At 42.9% G+C, this 17995-nt stretch overlaps 2 protein-coding genes across 2 annotated transcripts; both read left to right on the top strand.

Moving 5' to 3' along the window:
• Positions 1–2857: 2857 nt before the first annotated feature.
• On the top strand, positions 2858–11571 carry LOC114583433 (vomeronasal type-2 receptor 26-like). The gene is made up of 4 exons (XM_077918030.1): positions 2858–3682; positions 5756–5983; positions 9921–10047; positions 10670–11571. The coding sequence occupies exons 1-4, from the start codon at positions 2858–2860 to the stop codon at positions 11569–11571; spliced, it is 2082 nt and encodes a 693-aa protein (XP_077774156.1).
• Positions 11572–14995: 3424 nt separating this feature from the next.
• Positions 14996–16351, top strand: LOC144325281 (vomeronasal type-2 receptor 26-like). Its single transcript, XM_077918028.1, has 2 exons — positions 14996–15210; positions 16042–16351. Exons 1-2 carry the CDS (start codon positions 14996–14998, stop codon positions 16349–16351), a joined length of 525 nt encoding a protein of 174 aa, XP_077774154.1.
• The last annotated feature ends 1644 nt before the right edge of the window (positions 16352–17995 follow it).

Here is a 17995-nt window from a genome sequence, read left to right as displayed (position 1 = left end):
GTTTTTCAAGAAAGGAAGTTACCTGAAATGATCAAAATAACAAAAGAGATTGTCTTATCATTTATGTTCTTGATATCCAGCATGAGGTTTAAATGAACTGGGCTTATGTGTATGAAAGAAATAATGGATGATATCCAACCACTTGAATGCCTACATGCCCCCTTACTCATCTTCTCCTGCATCCAAAGGGATGCCACCTATCTTCCCAAGAATCCCTGAACCTCTCCTGTGGAGATGATGGGGTACAAAGAGAAAAGGAATGCAAGAACTTGAGAAGCTGCCTTTTACTGAGTCCTTTAGTCTATCCAGCAGGGCTGTGCACCAGATTTGACCATGACCCCAAGCCAAATTGAGCCTATTTTGGGTGATCTGGGCGTTTATCAAATTCAGGTGAGACAGCCATGAATTGCAGTACATTGGATGCAAGATACTTTGTCTTTGCTATATGCTTCCAACAATGATGAAAGATACACTAAAATGTCACATATTAAAAACTTCTCTGAACAGGGCTGCCTTCAGATGTCTTCTGAATGTCAGGTAGATGTTTATCGCTTTGACATCTGATGGGAGGGCGTTCCACAGGGCGGGCGCCACTACCGAGAAGGCCCTCTGCCTGGTTCCCTGTAATTTGGCCTCTCGCAGTGAGGGAACCGCCAGAAGGCCCTCGGAGCTGGACCTCAGAACGATGGGGGAGGAGATGCTCCTTCAGATATACTGGACCAAGGCCGTTTAGGGCTTTAAAGGTCAGCACCAACACTTTGAATTGTGTTCTCCAATCCCATTCACTACATCCTCAGGCCACAATAATTTAAACTGATCTGGCAAAGATGGAACAGAGAGTGCACTGCATACCATTTGACTTGCTTCAATCATGGCATGCAACTTCAAATCTGATTGATTACATCCCTAAAAAGTTTCTAAAGTTATAATAGCAGGCTGCTAATGTTATAAGAGAAATGTGTTCTTGGCCAGATAACAAACCTGTATTCAACATTGAAAAGCTCTTCCATGCAGCTAGTTGTGTACACAATTGTGGTGAAGAAGTAAGCTGTCTTCACCACAGCCCTTTCCCTTCCACTTTCCAGGTGCAGAAATGAAACCTCAGCCATGTTTGAGCTCATTCAGTTTCAGGTCACCAGCACTTGCTCTCTAGCCATGATCCTCCTGCCCACAGTAATTTAGCATGGCAGGCTTTCATTATGGAGATATGGGGTCCAATTTTTCTTTTCTTGGCCAACTATTATCTAGGAGCTATTTCCATGATGCTTCGAACAGTAACATTTTCTCCCACTATTTGTGCTACCTGGGCACATACGGATCCTACAGCTAACACTTCTGGCCCTCCTATTTACTTTCATGAGTATGCAAAGGGATAACTGAGACCTATGAAACCCAGCTTGTGCTGCTTTGGTGAAGGCTTATATATAACTGAAGTCATGTCTAAAGCACATTGAAAACAATCAGGGACAAGCTTCAAGTGCACATAACAATAATAGGATGAGAGCCATTTAGTCAATCGGCATTCTTCATACTCAAAATGGCAGCTGCCAATTCCATTATCTTCATTTCATACCAGTTTGTGTTGCTAGGGACAACAACCGATGAAGTGGCGCTGTAATGATTTCAATAACTGTACATGTTACTAGTAATAAAAAGCAACATGGTTAGAAAAACAGAATGTTATTAAGTGAAGATCACTTCTCAATCTTCATGTTCAGACAAATAAAAAAATTGATTCGGGTGGAAGAGAGATTCAAACATTAACTCTAAAGGAACAAAACCATTTCCATATTTCCAACATGATTTAATTGAGGCAGTTGTATCCCTCAGATCTAAGTGTCGTGCACTGTTTAATTCCCTATAAAATGGAAAGGCACTTTCTTTGCAGGGTTATGAGAAAGTTCTACCAACACATCCTGGCCTTGGTGTTTGCTGTTGATGAGATCAATGAGAATCCCAAGATCTTGCCCAACGTCACTCTTGGATTCCACATCTATGATAGCTATTTTGATTTAAAGATGGCCTACCGAAACACTCTGGATCTGCTCTTTAAATCACATCACTTTGTCCCCAACTACATGTGTGGCATTCAGAAAAACGTAGGAGGAGTCATTGGGGGACTTAGCTCTGACACCTCCTCATCCATGGCAGATGTCTTAGGTCTTTACAAGATTCCACAGGTAGAATATAGGTATTGAAAAATGGCTTTTTCATGCCGTAGTTCACTCTTTTCTCCTCCCACTAGGAATCTGTTGATGCGTAAATATGAAGTGGCAAAATGAAAAAGGGAAATGGGTTGCAGTATATGGATATATTTGGGGGGTATAATATTAGTACCCAACAATTTACATAAAAGGACATAAGGTCTAAAGACAATTTATATCATATTGTTAATGGAGGATTGTTCAAAAAGTTTCATTTTGATAAATGGGGCACATTATTATTATTATTTTAAAAAATAATTTTAGCAGTTTTCAGTTACAAAATTCCAATATACGCCTCATTGTATCAATACCAAATCATAATATCAGTTCCAATATCAATCAATCAAATACCCAATTATTTAATTTAGGTGACCCAACACATGCTAGAATTGAAGGTTTGATAATTTATTTTAATATGTGTGTATATTAATGTGTGTATATTATATTTAATGGAAGATTGTTTGAAATGTTCCAATATTATAAATGGGGCACCTTAATGGGTTCACATTACATCATTCCTGAAAGCATAAATGGGTGCGTTGTGAATTCTTGATTCCACTTGGAAAGATTTGGCTTTTTTATTTTTTCAGATTTCATATGGTTCATTTGAACCAGCCACAAATGATCAAATCAAAGTTGCTTCCTTTTATCGCATGGTCCCCAGTGAAGATCTTCAGTACAAGGGAATTATCCAGTTACTTCTGCATTTTGGGTGGAAATGGGTCGGGCTCATCACTCCAGATAATGAAGCTGGAGAGCATTTCTTACAGATCATTGAACCAATGCTTTTAAAGAATGGAATCTGTTCAGAATTCACAGAAAAATTTGAATACCACCTGCATTTTACTGGTAACATATTTGATTTGGGTAACACAAGGATTTTGTCCACTGCTTTTCTGAGAAGCAGAGCAAATACGGTTGTTATATATGGAGAAAGTACATCTATTTTATGGCTGTTATCTTCTATAGGGATAAGAAATATATTTCAGCTGATGTTGCCTCCATCTAAGAGGAAGCAATCTGAAAGAAAAGTATGGATTACAACCGCCCAAATTGATTTCATATTAGACCGTTTTGAAAAAAATGGGGAGGTTAATATACAAATGTTCCATGGTGCTATCTCCTTTGCAATTCAATCCAAGGATGTTCAAGACTTCTCAGACTTTCTGAGGAGTGTAAAGCCTTCCTGGGCAGATGCAGATGGTTTTATCAAGGATTTCTGGGAACAAGCATTCAGTTGTTCACTTTCAAATTCCACTGCATTAGCACTCATTATGGGTACATGTACTGGAGAGGAGATGCTGGAGAGCCTTCCTACACCATTTTTTGAAATGAGCATGACCGGCCACAGCTACAGTATCTATAATGCTGTCTATGCTCTGGCACACACCTTACATATTAGGTACTCCTCTGAAGCCATCCGCAAAAGGATAAAGGGTGGAGACAGACTCTCTTCTCAGAATGTAGAGCCTTGGCAGGTAGTGCTTCCTCTTATAAAGTGTTCACCTTGCAAAGTGTTCAGTATTGTGCACTAATGAGAATGTCTGGTTTCTATGGTAACTCGAGCAAACAGAGCCATGCTGTTTGACTACAAAGGAAAATGATGCCATTTTACAGTGTTCAATGCAATGCAGGGATTCCAAAATATAAAACATTATTATTATTATTATTATTATTATTATTATTATTATTATTATTATTATTATTATGTCGCTCATCTAATTACGGTATCCCAGCCACTATGGGAAGTTTCCAACAAATTAAAACAGAACAAGATATGAAACGTTTATAAAAAAGTTTTATAAACATCCCCATACAGGGCTGCCTTCAAATGTATTCTAAGAGTCAGATTGTTGTTCATTTCCTAGACATCTGATGGGTGGGTTTTCCAAAGGGCAGGTGTGGGTATCAAGAAAGCCCTCTGCCTGGATCCCTGTAACCTCACTTTTTGCATTCAGTGTCGGGGCTGGATGATTGGGGTGTGGATGCTCCTACAGATATACAGGAGCAAAGACGCTTAAGGGCTATAAAGGTCAGCATCAACACTTGCATTTTGCTTGGAATCATACTGGAGCCAATGGAGTTCCTTTCAGACCCATGTTATATGGTCCTGGCAGCCACTCACAGTCACCAGTCTAGCAGCTGTGTGACACCCAACCCAAACCCCCTGATGATCTCTCCCAGGGGCTTCATATAGATGTTTAAAAGCATGAGGGAGAGAACGGAACCCTATGGCAACCCACAAGTGAGAGCCCAGGGGTCTGAACACTCACCCACCACCACCACTTTCTGGACACGGCCCAGGAGAAAGGAGCAGAACCACCAGTGCCCCCTGCTCCCAGCCCCTCTAGACAGTCCAGAAGGATGTTATAGTCAATGGTATCAAAAGCCGCTGAGAGATCCAGCAGAACTAGGAAACAGTCTTCCCAGTCAACAGTCTGGCAGCTGTGTTTTGGATTAGTTTTAGTTTCTGAGTCAACTTCAAAGGTAGCCCCACATAAAGTGCATTGTAGTATTCCAAGCAGGAGATAACCAGAGAATGTTCCACTCTGGCGAGACAGTGCACAGGCAGGTAGGGTCTCAGCTGGAATACCAGATAGAGCTGGTAGAAAGCTGCCCTGGACACAGAATTGACCTGGACCTTCATAAACATCTGTGAGTCCAAAATGGCTCCCAGGCTGCACACCTGGTCCTTTAAGGCCACAGGGCTTAAGGAATTCCCCACACCTACCTGCCCCCTGTCCCCCAGAAACACTACTTCTGTCTTGTTGGGATTGAATCTCAATCCATTAGCCACCACCCACCCCCTAACTGTCTTCAGACACCCTAACAGGATGTTCACTGCCTTCACGGGTTATGAATTAAATGCTAGGTGGTGGAGCTGAGTATCATACACATTTTGGTGAACACCCAGCACAAGCCTTCAATGATTTCTTCCAGCAGTTTCAAATATATCTGGAAAGCATAGGAGAGACGACAGAAGCCTAAGGCACCCCACAAATGAGTTCACAGGGGTCCAAACACTCATCCCCCACTACTACTTTCTGGACATGACCCAGGAGGAAGGAGTAGAACCACTGCATAACAGTGCTTCCAGCTCCCAGCACTCCAAGATGCTCCAGGAGGATAGCATGGTTGACAGTATCAAAAGCAGCTGAGAGATCTAGCAGGAACAGGAAACAGCTTTTGCCTCTGTCCCAGGCCCACCAGAGATGATTGACCAGCATGACCAGGGTTGATTCAGTGTCCTGCACATCAACTCAAATCCTTTCCATTTCTTAATAATTTACAAAGGGTGATCTGAAATTAGCAGGCCTAAAGGTTTATGCCTCCATTATGTATCTTCCTGGAGGTCTCTTGGCTGCTGAGTTTATGCTAATTCATGATATCCCTCTCTTCCTGTATCCCCTACTAAAATTTGGATTCTCTCCATTGCTAATTGAAGTGGTGAACTCCTGGAGGAAAATAACTTAAATCCTTCTAGGAAAGCTATTTATCATTATAAGTCAATTACAATATTTTCTATTTCTTCCGATTCTCTTTCCACCTAGCTCCACTCATTGCTGCAGAGGATCTCATTCAACAACAGTGCTGGGGATGAAATCACATTAAATGAACATGGAGAATTAGCAGCTGGCTTTGATATTACAAACCTGGTCACTTTCCCAAATAATTCATATATCAGGGTCAAAGTCGGAAGGCTGGATCCCCAGGCCTCTGCTGGCAAAGAGCTCACCATTAACGGGGACAGAATCCAATGGCACAGAGACTTCACTCAGGTAAGGAAATCACTGCACACAAGTGGGAGAGCGTGTAATTTTGCCACATGAGGTGAAAAGGGAAGTGCTGCCCAACTTCTGCTGCCACTATTAATAATGCTGCTACTAATAGTTCTTTTTATAACTAAACAAATGAACCACACCATAAAAAGAGCAATATGCACAGAAGACATGTCACACCAAGAAGGACCAATGGCTATCAGACAACATGTCCAACATGCTTGTTTGTCCAAGGCAGCTCTCCAGTTAGTAGCATGAGATAGAATGAGATAGTTTTTTTTGATACCGCTTGCGGCACTATTGTTGAGTTGGAATGATAGAGGCAGGGGTGTAAGGAGGTGTTTGTCAGGTTGACCCCTGCCATGGGCCCAGGCCCATGGGGACCCTCCCCAAAAATCATGCTAGGAGCCCAGTGGTCCATTCATGTTCTCCATAGGCTTCATGGGTTGCTGGGCAAGGCATACAGGCTCATCTCAGTTTCTTGGTGGGTTTATCCAGCTGCTGGCATTGGCCATCAGAGCAGCTGTGTGGTTCCGCATCTCCGGTGGGCCTCTGGCACTATTATAAATTTGAACAGAGCGCCAAGCAGGGCTTGGATGGAAGAAAAGAGAGGGAGATTGAGAGTGGGAAGAGAAGGAAGGAAGGAAGGAAGGAAGGAAGGAAGGAAGGAAGGAAGGAAGGAAGGAAGGAAGGAAGGAAGGAAGGTGATGGGTGAAGGGTGGATGCAGGAAGGAAGGCAGGCAGACAGACAGACCAAAGAGGGCATGAGGCAGAACTGATGGCCAAGGAAAAAGTTTTGGTGACAAGATGGAAACTTTTCAATTTTCTGTTCCATGATCCCTCATGACTTTGGAGGCACTGATATATCTCCTTGCCAAGGGCACAGGGGAGCCTAGGTACACATCTGCATTGAAGGCATCAGTATCCTCACAAGCAGATCTCAGTTTTACTGGAACTAAGTGTAGCAACATAATTGCTCCAGCTTTGCGAATATATATTGGTAAAGGAAAACATCACAGGGAAAAGCTCAACCACAGCTGACTTACGAAGGAGAAACCTTCAGTGCATCAGTCTAGAATGGCATTATTATGTTAAATTTCAAAATATATTTATTAGCTCTGTCTTAAATCCATTGTACCTCAAACAATGCCTGTTTCTGTCAAATAAATAAATAAATAAATAAATAAATAAATAAATAAATAAATAAATAAATTCTGTGTAAAGTTAAGTAGCATTGCAATATTGACTTAAGATAGTTCTCTTTCAGGTTCACACTAATAAACATTTCTGGAATATTTTAATGCCCACATCCATTTTGCTTTCAGGATTGTTAACCCAATATTTGCTAACTCCCATTCCCATTTGCTTGTACAGTGGTACCCCGCAAGACGAACGCCTCGCAAGACGGAAAACCTGCTAGATGAAAGGGTTTTCCGTTTTGGAGGCGCTTCGCAAAACGAATTTCCCTATGGGCTTGCTTCGCAAGACGAAAGCCCATAGGGAAATCTCCGGGACAGCGGGGAAGCGCAGCGCGTCTTCCCCACTGTCCTCGGACCTCCTCCGAAGCCTGGCGGCGAAGCAACCTCCATAGGCGCCCGTCACCTCTCCAGCCGGGAGAGCGCACGCGGGGCTAAACCAGCCCCCCGCGACCCTCTCCCGGCTGGAGAAGTGACGCGCGCCTATGGCAGGAGCCTCCATAGGCGCCCGTCACCTCTCCAGCCGGGAGAGGGTCGCGGGGCTAAACCAGCCCCCCGCGACCCTCTCCCGGCTGGAGAAGTGACGCGCGCCTATGGCAGGAGCCTCCATAGGCGCCCGTCACCTCTCCAGCCGGGAGAGCGCACGCGGGGCTAAAGAAACCCCCCGCGACCCTCTCCCGGCTGGAGATGTGACGCGCGCCTATGGCAGGAACCTCCATAGGCGCCCGTCACCTCTCCAGCCGGGAGAGCGCGCACGGGGCTAAACCAGCCCCCCGCGACCCTCTCCCAGCTGGAGAAGTGACGCGCGCCTATGGCAGGAGCCTCCATAGGCGCCCGTCACCTCTCCAGCCGGGAGAGCGCGCGCGGGGCTAAACCAGCCCCCCGCGACCCTCTCCCGGCTGCAGAAGTGACGCGCGCCTATGGCAGGAACCTCCATAGGCGCCCGTCACCTCTCCAGCCGGGAGAGCGCGCGCGGGGCTAAACCAGCCCCCCGCGACCCTCTCCCGGCTGCAGAAGTGACGCGCGCCTATGGCAGGAGCCTCCATAGGCGCCCGTCACCTCTCTAGCCGGGAGAGCGCGTGCGGGGCTAAACCAGCCCCCCGCGACCCTCTCCCAGCTGGAGATGTGACGCACGCCTATGGCAGGAACCTCCATAGGTGCCCGTCACCTCTCCAGCCGGGAGAGCGCGCGGGGGGCTAAACCAGCCCCCCGCGACCCTCTCCCAGCTGGAGAAGTGACGCGTGCCTATGGCAGGAGCCTCCATAGGCGCCCGTCACCTCTCCAGCCGGGAGAGCGCGCGCGGGGCTAAACCAGCCCCCCGCGACCCTCTCCCAGCTGGAGAAGTGACGCGCGCCTATGGCAGGAACCTCCATAGGCGCCCGTCACCTCTCCAGCCGGGAGAGCGCGCGCGGGGCTAAAGCAGCCCCCCGCGACCCTCTCCCAGGTGACGCGCGCCTATGGCAGGAGCCTCCATAGCCGAGCGTCACCTCTCCAGCCGGGAGAGCGCGCGCGGGGCTAAAGAAGCCATAGCCCCGCGACCCTCTCCCAGCTGGAGAAGTGACGCGTGACTATGGCAGCAGCCTCTGAAGGATGCACCGAAGCCTGGCGTGGGGGGGGGGCGGAGAGACCTTCTCCCCGCGCCAGCCTTCGGATGGCTGTCCTGAAGACTTGGGGTGGGAGAAGGGTTTTCCTTCCCACCGCCAACATTCAGAATGCTGTTCTGAATGTTGGCGGTGGGGAGGAAAAACCCTCCTCCCACGCAAGCCCCGGGAACAGAGGGAAAGCGCTGCGTGCCTTCCCCTCTGTTCCCGTACCTGTGCTGAAGGCTTGCGGTGGGGAGAAAAGCCCTTCTCCGCACCGCCAGCCTGGCAAGCGGTTTCCCTAGGAACGCATTAATTGATTTTCAATGCATTCCTATGGGAAACCGTGCTTCGCAAGACGAAAAACTCGCAAGAAGAAAAAACTTGCGGAACGAATTAATTTCGTCTTGCGAGGCACCACTGTATATGAAGGATGAAGAGGTTATTTTGCATATATTGAGAGTATTAAAAAGATCTTTGCTGCTATAGTTCGACATATTTTTCCAATTCCTTCATCCATAACTTTTCAGAAGTAGTTGCCTAAAAAATCATATATTAAAAAATAAGACATAGGGAGGGAAATGTTGGAAATATTCATTTTTGAAAAATGACACCAGACTTTATGAATTGTTTTTGTAGAGAACAAAAAGTTCCAATTTATTTTATGTGCGCATTGTATTGCAGTTCCCTCCATTTCATGAAGTTGGTTTTCTAAAGCCAGTCCATCACCACCCCAATACATCTGCCCACCATCTTCACTTCATCTTCACCATATTCCAATGGTATAAGTGGTAGGGAGCATCCAAATAGGAGCAGAACTACAATATTTCACTAACTCCAAACGCCAACTCCCTGAAGTTGACTAAGGGGACATCAAGTGAAATTCCTGCAGCAAAGGGCATGAGGATGTAGTTCGATCAAAAGAAATAGCCAGTAGTAGTATTAGATCACAATATCTGATGGTTGCATGAATGGTCAATCTAGGTATGAACATTATAATCTGCTTGTGTTTCCATGATGCTTCAAACTGTAACATTTTCTCCCACTATTTGTGCCACCTGGGCACATATGGATCCTACTATTAATGGGAGATCACCTGATATTAGATGAATCCCCTAAAACATTTTCTTAATATTGACCTCTTCACGTATCTTTGGGTAGGTGCCACCCCTTTCCTTATGTAATGCCAACTGCCTTCCTGGTTATGAGAAGAAAAAGAAGGAGGGGAAGAAGTTCTGTTGTTATGATTGTGATCCATGTCCTCATGGGATGTTCTCAAATGAGAAGGGTGAGAGATGCCATATCACCATATTCAAGCTATTTTAGCATATTATGAGCAAATTGGCAATGGGGTTTGCTCTGTATAGTAACAATAGTAGAATAATCTTCATTCTGAGTAAATGCTATCAATAAATTATGAATAAATTATCTTAACCTTCAAGAGTGAAGGAACTGAGATTAATCTATAATTTTCCAACACTGTATCTATGTACATTGATCTTCTAAACATTATTGCATATAATGTTTTATAATGTTTGATTAAGTTTCCAATTGCCAGGGGTTCACTTCTGTGTTGCCACATTTTAATAACATATTTTAAAGTTAGAAACCATGAGTGTAGGTCCACCAGGTCTGTTTTGATGCACCAAGACATAATATTTGTACATGCATTCTGCCCTGAAAGAAACCAAGGTTTTGGGGGAGGGAGGATGGAAAATAATTGGTGGCGTTTTCTCTAAGAACAAGGTTCTTTGGAGACTTTATCTTCAAAGCTTCTAGGCCAGAAGCATTTCAAATAGAAGTTTTGAAACTTTTCCTCACGAAAACACAATGGTAAGAGGACTTTTTTAAAAAAAACTCTCATAAGCATATTCTGGATGATTTTCAATTGTCATACCACCTTTTTTCAGGGTTGGAAATCTGTGCCAGATGTCCTTCGCATCAATATCCAAATCAAGAGCAGAATGAGTGCATTCCCAAGAAACCTAACGTTCTAGCCTTTGGTGAAACCTTAGCCATTGTTTCAACTTTTTCTGCACTTTTATTCTCTCTGATCACAGCTATGGTACTTGGCATTTTCATTAAGCACCGGGACACAGCCATTGTCAAAGCCAATAACAGAAGCCTCACTTACATTCTCCTCATCTCCCTCCTCTTGTGTTTCCTGTGCTCCTTGATGTTCATTGGAATGCCTAATAAGGCAACCTGCCCACTCCGACAAACGGCTTTTGGCATTGTCTTCTCTGTGGCCCTCTCTAGCATCTTGGCCAAGACTATTTCAGTGGTTTTGGCATTCATGGCTACCAAGCCAGATTCCACAATCAGGAAGTGGGTAGGCAAAAAACTGGCTTATTCCATTGTCCTTTCCTGCTCTGTGATTCAAGTGGGAATCTGTGCCTTCTGGCTGGCAACCTCTGCCCCATTCCCAGATGTGGACATGCACTCAAGCAGTGAAGAAATTATATTCTTATGTAATGAGGGGTCAGTTCTCATGTTCTATGGTGTTTTAGGCTACATGGGCTTCCTGGCCATTATCAGCTTCACTGTGGCCTTCTTAGCCAGGAAGTTGCCAGACAGCTTCAATGAAGCCAAGTTCATCACCTTCAGCATGCTGGTCTTCTGCAGTGTTTGGTTCACCTTTATTCCTACATACTTGAGCACCAGAGGAAAATACATGGTGGCTGTGGAGATCTTCTCCATCTTGGCTTCCAGTGCTGGGCTGCTGGGTTGCATCTTTTCCCCTAAATGCTACATTATTGTGGTGAGGCCTGAGCTGAATAACAGAGAGCAGCTGATACGGAGAAAGATGTAAATAACAGTATAGTCTGTCATTTCTGTATTTACACTCTGTAGACTTGTTGGCATGGTAATTTCACTGTAATTTTTAGGAAAGGAAGTTACCTGGAACGATCAAAATAACAGAAGAGATTCTCTTATCAATTATGGTCTTGAAATCCAGCGTGGTTGCTTGTGCGGTGTAAATGAACTGGGATTGTGTGTATGAAAGAAACTATAGATGAACTCAAACAGCTTGAAACCCTACTCGTCTCCTACTCTTCTTCTCCTGCATCCAAAGGGTTGACCTCCCATATCTTCCCAAGAGGCCCTGAACCTCTCCTGAGGAGATGATGGGGCGCAGAGTGAAGAGAAGAAAAGCAGTGCAAAAACTTGAGAAGCTGCCTTTTGCTGATTCCATTAGTCTATCTAGCAGGGCTGTGCACGAGATTTGACCATGCCCTGAGCCAAATTGTCCCTATTTTGGGTGAGCTGGGCATCTATCAAGTTCATGTGAGACAGCCATGAATTGCAACAGGTTGGATCCGAGATACTTTGTCTTCACTACATGCCTAACTGCACTAGCAACCAAACTTCACAAAGTAAGGCTAGGTAAATGGAGGGAGTCAGGCAATAAAGATACTCACTTTATTTTTAGATAAGGATGAAGAACAAGGTAAGAATCCAGTAGAAACAACCAAAGATTTCTTGCCCACTGCCACTCTCAAGATTCAGTTTGCAGCTTGTGTCATCACACCTCAAGGAAGCCAATCAAGAAATGACTCTATGTTCATTATCAACCCAACCATTCCCCGACATGTACTGATTATTTTCAGAAATGAATGGAAAGTGACAATTTCATGGCAACAGTAGTTCTCTTAAACCATGGGTCATGTTTCGTGTGATCCATTTTGAAGCCCCTACAAGTATGTATGTATTCATTTACATTCTTCATAATATGTTGAAGCAGAACATTTAAAAGTGCTCCAAAGTGAAAATCACATGTGCACTCCACTAGAAATTCTACACACAAAAAGACACCTCTAGCCAATTTGATAACTCTCAGGATAAGCTTGGATTTCTCCCCCCCCCCCCCTTTTAAAGTGTTTATTACTTTTCCAATAAGAACATCTAATTAACATATCAAATCAATCCAATAAAAATAAAAAACTAAAATACAAAAGTCCAATTGTCTTCCAAATTGTAATCTTAATTTTTTTTGACTTCCCATGGTCTGATTTCCAATGTGTTTTCAACATCATAGTCCTGCATCTTGTCATCAATGTTTTCATAATTCCGTATTGTGATTTTATCCTCCATGTTTGTCTCTGGCTCTGTGACCCTCAATCATATCAGAAGATAAATGCTTTTTTTCTCATGGAGTGCAGATTTGCCAGTGTGTTGTACTCTTTCAACTGTTTTTGTTTTTCGATCACGCCGCTTCATCTAATTCATCTAATTGCCTCCATTCCAGGCTTCTGTCCAGCTCTTTAAAGATGATTGTTTTGGCAACTCCCAAATCGTTAGTCTTTCCCGTCCAGCTGTTATCAGAGAAACGGGGGGGAAACCTCCTTCAAAGACTCCTTGTTGATTTATTCTTAAGCAAACTGCTTGCTATGTAGCCATATATCAGACATGACGATCAATTAGCCTTTGGAATCCACCGAGTCCCCCCTCCAGGTCCTGGAGGGGGGCTGTTAGACATCCATTTAGCCTTTTCTCTCACTCATAATGAAAAAAATTCTTTTTGCAAACAGTTGCATATTTAATATTGTCTTCAATCGTTATAACCAGCCATCGCTTAGCTCCTGTTTCTCTTAATCAGGGAGGTATTTCAGATATTCCATAACTGCGTAGTAGGCGCCATTTTGTTCTTTATTTTCGTCTTTAACAGGCATTTCAAATCAAGCCCCTCCAGATTCCAAACATCATGATGAGGATCTCTTTGAAGTTCAATCTTTTACACCAGACACTGTACATACTGCAGGTTTTTTTCCAGCTTCGTCAGTTCAGAGCGTGTCTGTTTGTTTTTCAAATCTTTATATTTTCCCAAACAGATGCATCCGGCTATGGGGTGGCATTGCAGGAGTATCAGTCCGTCCCTTGCTCCATGACCCAGTGACCCTGCCGCCTACCACATCGGCAATCTGGGGCAAACAGCGGGTCGTCGAGACAGCCCTCCCCTGCCCTGGGGAGGCTCCAGGGCTAATTACCCCCATATTAGCCCTGAATTATCGGAACGACTGGAGTCCGATCATGTGGGAGTTCACCATTTCCCACCGCCGGAAACAGGAAGTCGATATGCTTGGATTTCTACACTCATACCTTTTTTAAAAAAAATTTATTTAATCATTTTTTCAACACAAAGAACAACCACAAAAAACACATACAACAAAAACTACAATAACACTAATAACACAATTTAACAATTCAGATTTGAGTACTGATATACCTATGACTACACCTTGGCCCAATTGGTAAAATCTCTGATTTTGTCCAATTTATAGAATATCCTGATATTCTGCCAAAGGTTTTATTATCTCCATAATTTTTGGAATTGTATCTTCTGGTTTTGTAATAAATAAAAGAATATAATCTGCAAATAATACAATTTTGTAATTATCTGTGTTGTGTTTTGCACCCTCTACACTCTTACTGGTTATGCAACACAGAGTCCAACAACATTGCAAAAGTGATTATCTCTTCCGTAATTATTATAATTATTATAATTAATACACCTGGAAAAGCTCCAGAAAAGCAGAATGGGGAAAAAGGGGGGGGGGAATGAAATGATTAAAAGTAACCCGGTTTTCCATAGACACCTACGGTAAAGGAAGAGAGGTGAGGCCAGCCTTGATAGAGGAGTTTTTAGGTGAAATATGGATGCCTGTCTACAGGTAGAATGTTTTTCTTTTTCTTGGTTTGTTTTTAAGTTCTGGATGTCCTGCAATAGCAAGTAGATAGGACAAGATGACCTTGGAGGTTTCTTCCTAACTTTTGATTCTGCGGTGTGATAAATATGTTTACTCTGGCCGTTCTCCTACTGGTGATGCAACACAGAGTCCAACAACATTGCAAAAGTAATTATCTTCTCTATAATTATTAAAATTATGGTAATCAATTCACCTGGAAAAGCTCCAGAAGGCTGAATGGGAAATAAGAAAAAATAATTAAATCTGAAATGATTAAAAGCACCCCGGTGTTCCATAGAGAGCTAAGGTAAGCTAAGGAGAGGTGAGGCCAGCTTTTGCTTTTCATTGTATTGGTTAGATTTTAAATCATAGCATTCAATGACTTTTTTGTGGCAGTGTTGAAGTTAAGGAGCAGGTGGATACCTGCCCCATTAAGTACAGAATTGGCAGAGTCACAAAATACATCCTGTTCAAGTTAGGCTGATGACAATTACAATATTGTAGAGAAGCAAAGGAGATTCCAGGTGTAGAAGGATAGTTGTGATGAGGATGTTGTTGTTGCTGCTGCTTCTCCTGCTGTTTCCCAATATGGTGCCCCAAGTGCACACTGTTGTTTGCAGCGGAAATAATCCTGTGCATATTCCACATGAGTGGTATGAACAAGGTGATCTTACCATTGGTGGGATAGTGTCTCATATCCATTACATATTCCCCAGCATTTCCTTCCAAGAACACCCATCTCAGGTCTTTATTCCCAACCCAATGTAAGTAAACAGCTCTGAAGATCATTTCATTTGTTCTTTCTCCATTTATATCTGACTAAACTGCTCTTGGTTTTCTTTGAAGATTAAACCCAACAGTAAGATTTTTATAAGACTATTTCATTTATGGTTCAGAGCAGTAGTTAGAAAGCGGGGATACACCATAACCTGCTCCAAGATACATGGTATCTCTCCATCCTCCAATGAAGCACAGATCACTCACTAGACCTCCCCAGTCACAGGGGCAGCGTTAGGGTTCTGCGAGAAGTAGCCACGCATTGAGCACAGAGCCATGGGACTGCTGTCTCAAATCCTGGTAAGCAAGGCACTGGGCTTTGGGAAGGAGGCGTGGGCTCTGTCAAGGTTTGCTTTTTGTCACTTTTTGTGCTCCTCCAGTGACTTTCACCTTGGCCATAGGCTCTGCTTCTTGCCCTCCTTCGTCTGTCTGCCTTCCTTGCTTCCTGTATCCCTTCATTTTCAAAATGACAACTGCCAATTCTATTATTTTCATTTCATACCAGTTTGTCTTGCTAGGGACAACAACTGACAAAAGGGTGTAGTTATGATTTCAATAACTGTACATGTTTCTAGGGATAAAAAGCAGCATGGTTAGAAAAAACGAATGTTATTAAGTGAAGATCACTTATCAATCTATGTATTCAGACATATAAAAAAATCCGGTTCAGATGGAAGTAAGATCCAAACATTAACTCTAATGGAATCAAACCGTTTCCATATATCCAACATGATTTAATAGAGGCAGTTGTATCGCCCAGATCTAAGTGTTGTGTAGTTTTTAATTCCCTATAAAATATTAAGGCATTTCATTTGCAGGGTGATTAGAAAGTTCTACCAACACATCCTGGCCTTGGTGTTTGCTGTTGACGAGATCAATCAGAATCCCAGGATCCTGTCCAATGTCACTCTTGGATTCCACATCTATGATAGCTATTCTGATTCAAAGATGGCCTACCGAACCACTCTGGATCTGCTCTTTAAATCACATCACTTTGTCCCCAACTACAAATGTGGCATTCAGAAAAATGTAGTAGGAGTCATTGGGGGACTTAGCTCTGACACCTCCACATCCATGGCAGATGTCTTAGGTCTTTACAAGATTCCACAGGTAGAATATGTGTATTGAAAAACTGGTATTTCATATTATAATTCACTCTTTTCTCCTTCCACTAGGAATCTGTTGATGCATAAATATGAAGTGGGAAAAAGGAAAAGGGAAACAGCTTGCAATATATGGATATATTTAGGGGGAATAATAATAATAATAATAATAATAATAATAATAATAATAATAATAATAATAATAATTCATTTTTACCCCACCCATCTGGCTGGGATTCCCCAGCCACTCTGGGAAGCTTCCAACAAAATATTAAAATACAATAGTGTGTCAAACATTAAAAGCTTCCCTAAACAGGGCTGCCTTCAGATGTCTTCTAAAAGTCTGGTAGTTATTATTCTCTTTGACATGAATGGAGTGCATTCCACAGGGCGAGTGCCAATACCAAGAAGGCCCTCTGCCTGGTTCCCTGTAACTTTGCCTCTCGCAGTGAGGGAAGGCCTTTGGTGCTGGACCTCAGTGTCCAGGCTGAATGATGGGGGTGGAGACGCTCCTTCAGGTATACTGGACTGAGGCCATTTAGGGCTTTAAAGGTCAGCACCAACACTTTGAATTATGCCCGGAAGTGTATAATATTAGTACCCAAAAATATACATGAAAGGACCTAGGTTCTAAAGAAAGTTTATATAATATATTTAATGGAGGATTATTCAAAAAGTTTCAGTTTGATAAAAGGGACATATTATCATTAATTTTAAAATATAATTTTATCAGTTTTCAAATACAAAATTCCAATATACACCTCGTATCAATACCAAATTATAACATCAGTTCCAATATGAATCAATCAAATACCCAATTACTTAATTTAGGTGGCCTGGCGCATGCTGGAATTGAAGGTTTGGTAATTTACTTTAACTCTTCTGAACTGCAAGCCCAAGAGGCTCAGTGGTTTAGACCACAGCGCCACCTGCATCCCCTTGAAGCTGGATTACAAAGCCATAAATAACTTGAGACAACAATGTCCCTCTCCCTAGGAATCATAAGATCCACTCCCTGTATATGTATGGTGATGTTTAATACTATACACTTTCAGAGGCTAATCGAAAACAAATTTCTTGTTATTTTTTCTGGCATTTGGGGAGGGATATGGTGCTACCAATTTGGTGTTTTCTGCTGCATTACTGGACTTCATATTGGTTGCCTTAATTTTAGCTGGTATTTTACTTTTATAGGATATGGTTTATTGTGGTCAAAGAAAAATAAAATGTACAATATTCATGAAATGTACAGGATTTCCAGGAGATCCTCCCACAAGAGTTCTTAGTAGAAATGCCATCAACCTCTCTCTACAAGTGTTTTAAAGATTATAGACAAAAAGATCCTGATCAATTGCTTGTCTTTCTCCTGGTCCACTTTAGAGTATTGTTGAAGGCAGTGCAAGGATAAAAGCTCTCCTGTTCCTGGAGAGAATCTGTGTGTACAAGTATGCAGCTGTGATGACTCCCATAATAATAGGAATTAATATCTGCAATAATAAATGAGCAATATATTTTCTATGTAAATGGGGGTCGGCCCTGTCTAAGATTAGGAAATATGAGATATAAAGGATTTATATTCAGATAAATGAGTGTGTTGTGAATTCTTGTTTCCACTTGGATGGGTTTGGCTTTTTTTATTTTTCAGATTTCATATGGTTCATTTGAACCA

Source organism: Podarcis muralis, chromosome 13 (assembly GCF_964188315.1).
Source record: "Podarcis muralis chromosome 13, rPodMur119.hap1.1, whole genome shotgun sequence".
Classification (NCBI taxonomy): domain Eukaryota; kingdom Metazoa; phylum Chordata; class Lepidosauria; order Squamata; family Lacertidae; genus Podarcis; species Podarcis muralis.
Note: the sequence above shows the minus strand (reverse complement) of the source record. Positions and strands in the feature narration are given on the sequence as shown.

Coding starts and splice junctions, on each gene's coding strand:
- LOC114583433 (XM_077918030.1), top strand. CDS start 2,858: ATGGTCCCCAGTGAAGATCTTCAGTACAAGGGAATTATCCAGTTACTT. Junction 3,683..5,755: donor AGAATGTAGAGCCTTGGCAG/GTAGTGCTTCCT, acceptor CTTTCCACCTAG/CTCCACTCATTGCTGCAGAG. Junction 10,048..10,669: donor GATGTTCTCAAATGAGAAGG/GTGAGAGATGCC, acceptor ACCTTTTTTCAG/GGTTGGAAATCTGTGCCAGA.
- LOC144325281 (XM_077918028.1), top strand. CDS start 14,996: ATGTTGTTGTTGCTGCTGCTTCTCCTGCTGTTTCCCAATATGGTGCCC. Junction 15,211..16,041: donor GTCTTTATTCCCAACCCAAT/GTAAGTAAACAG, acceptor TTTCATTTGCAG/GGTGATTAGAAAGTTCTACC.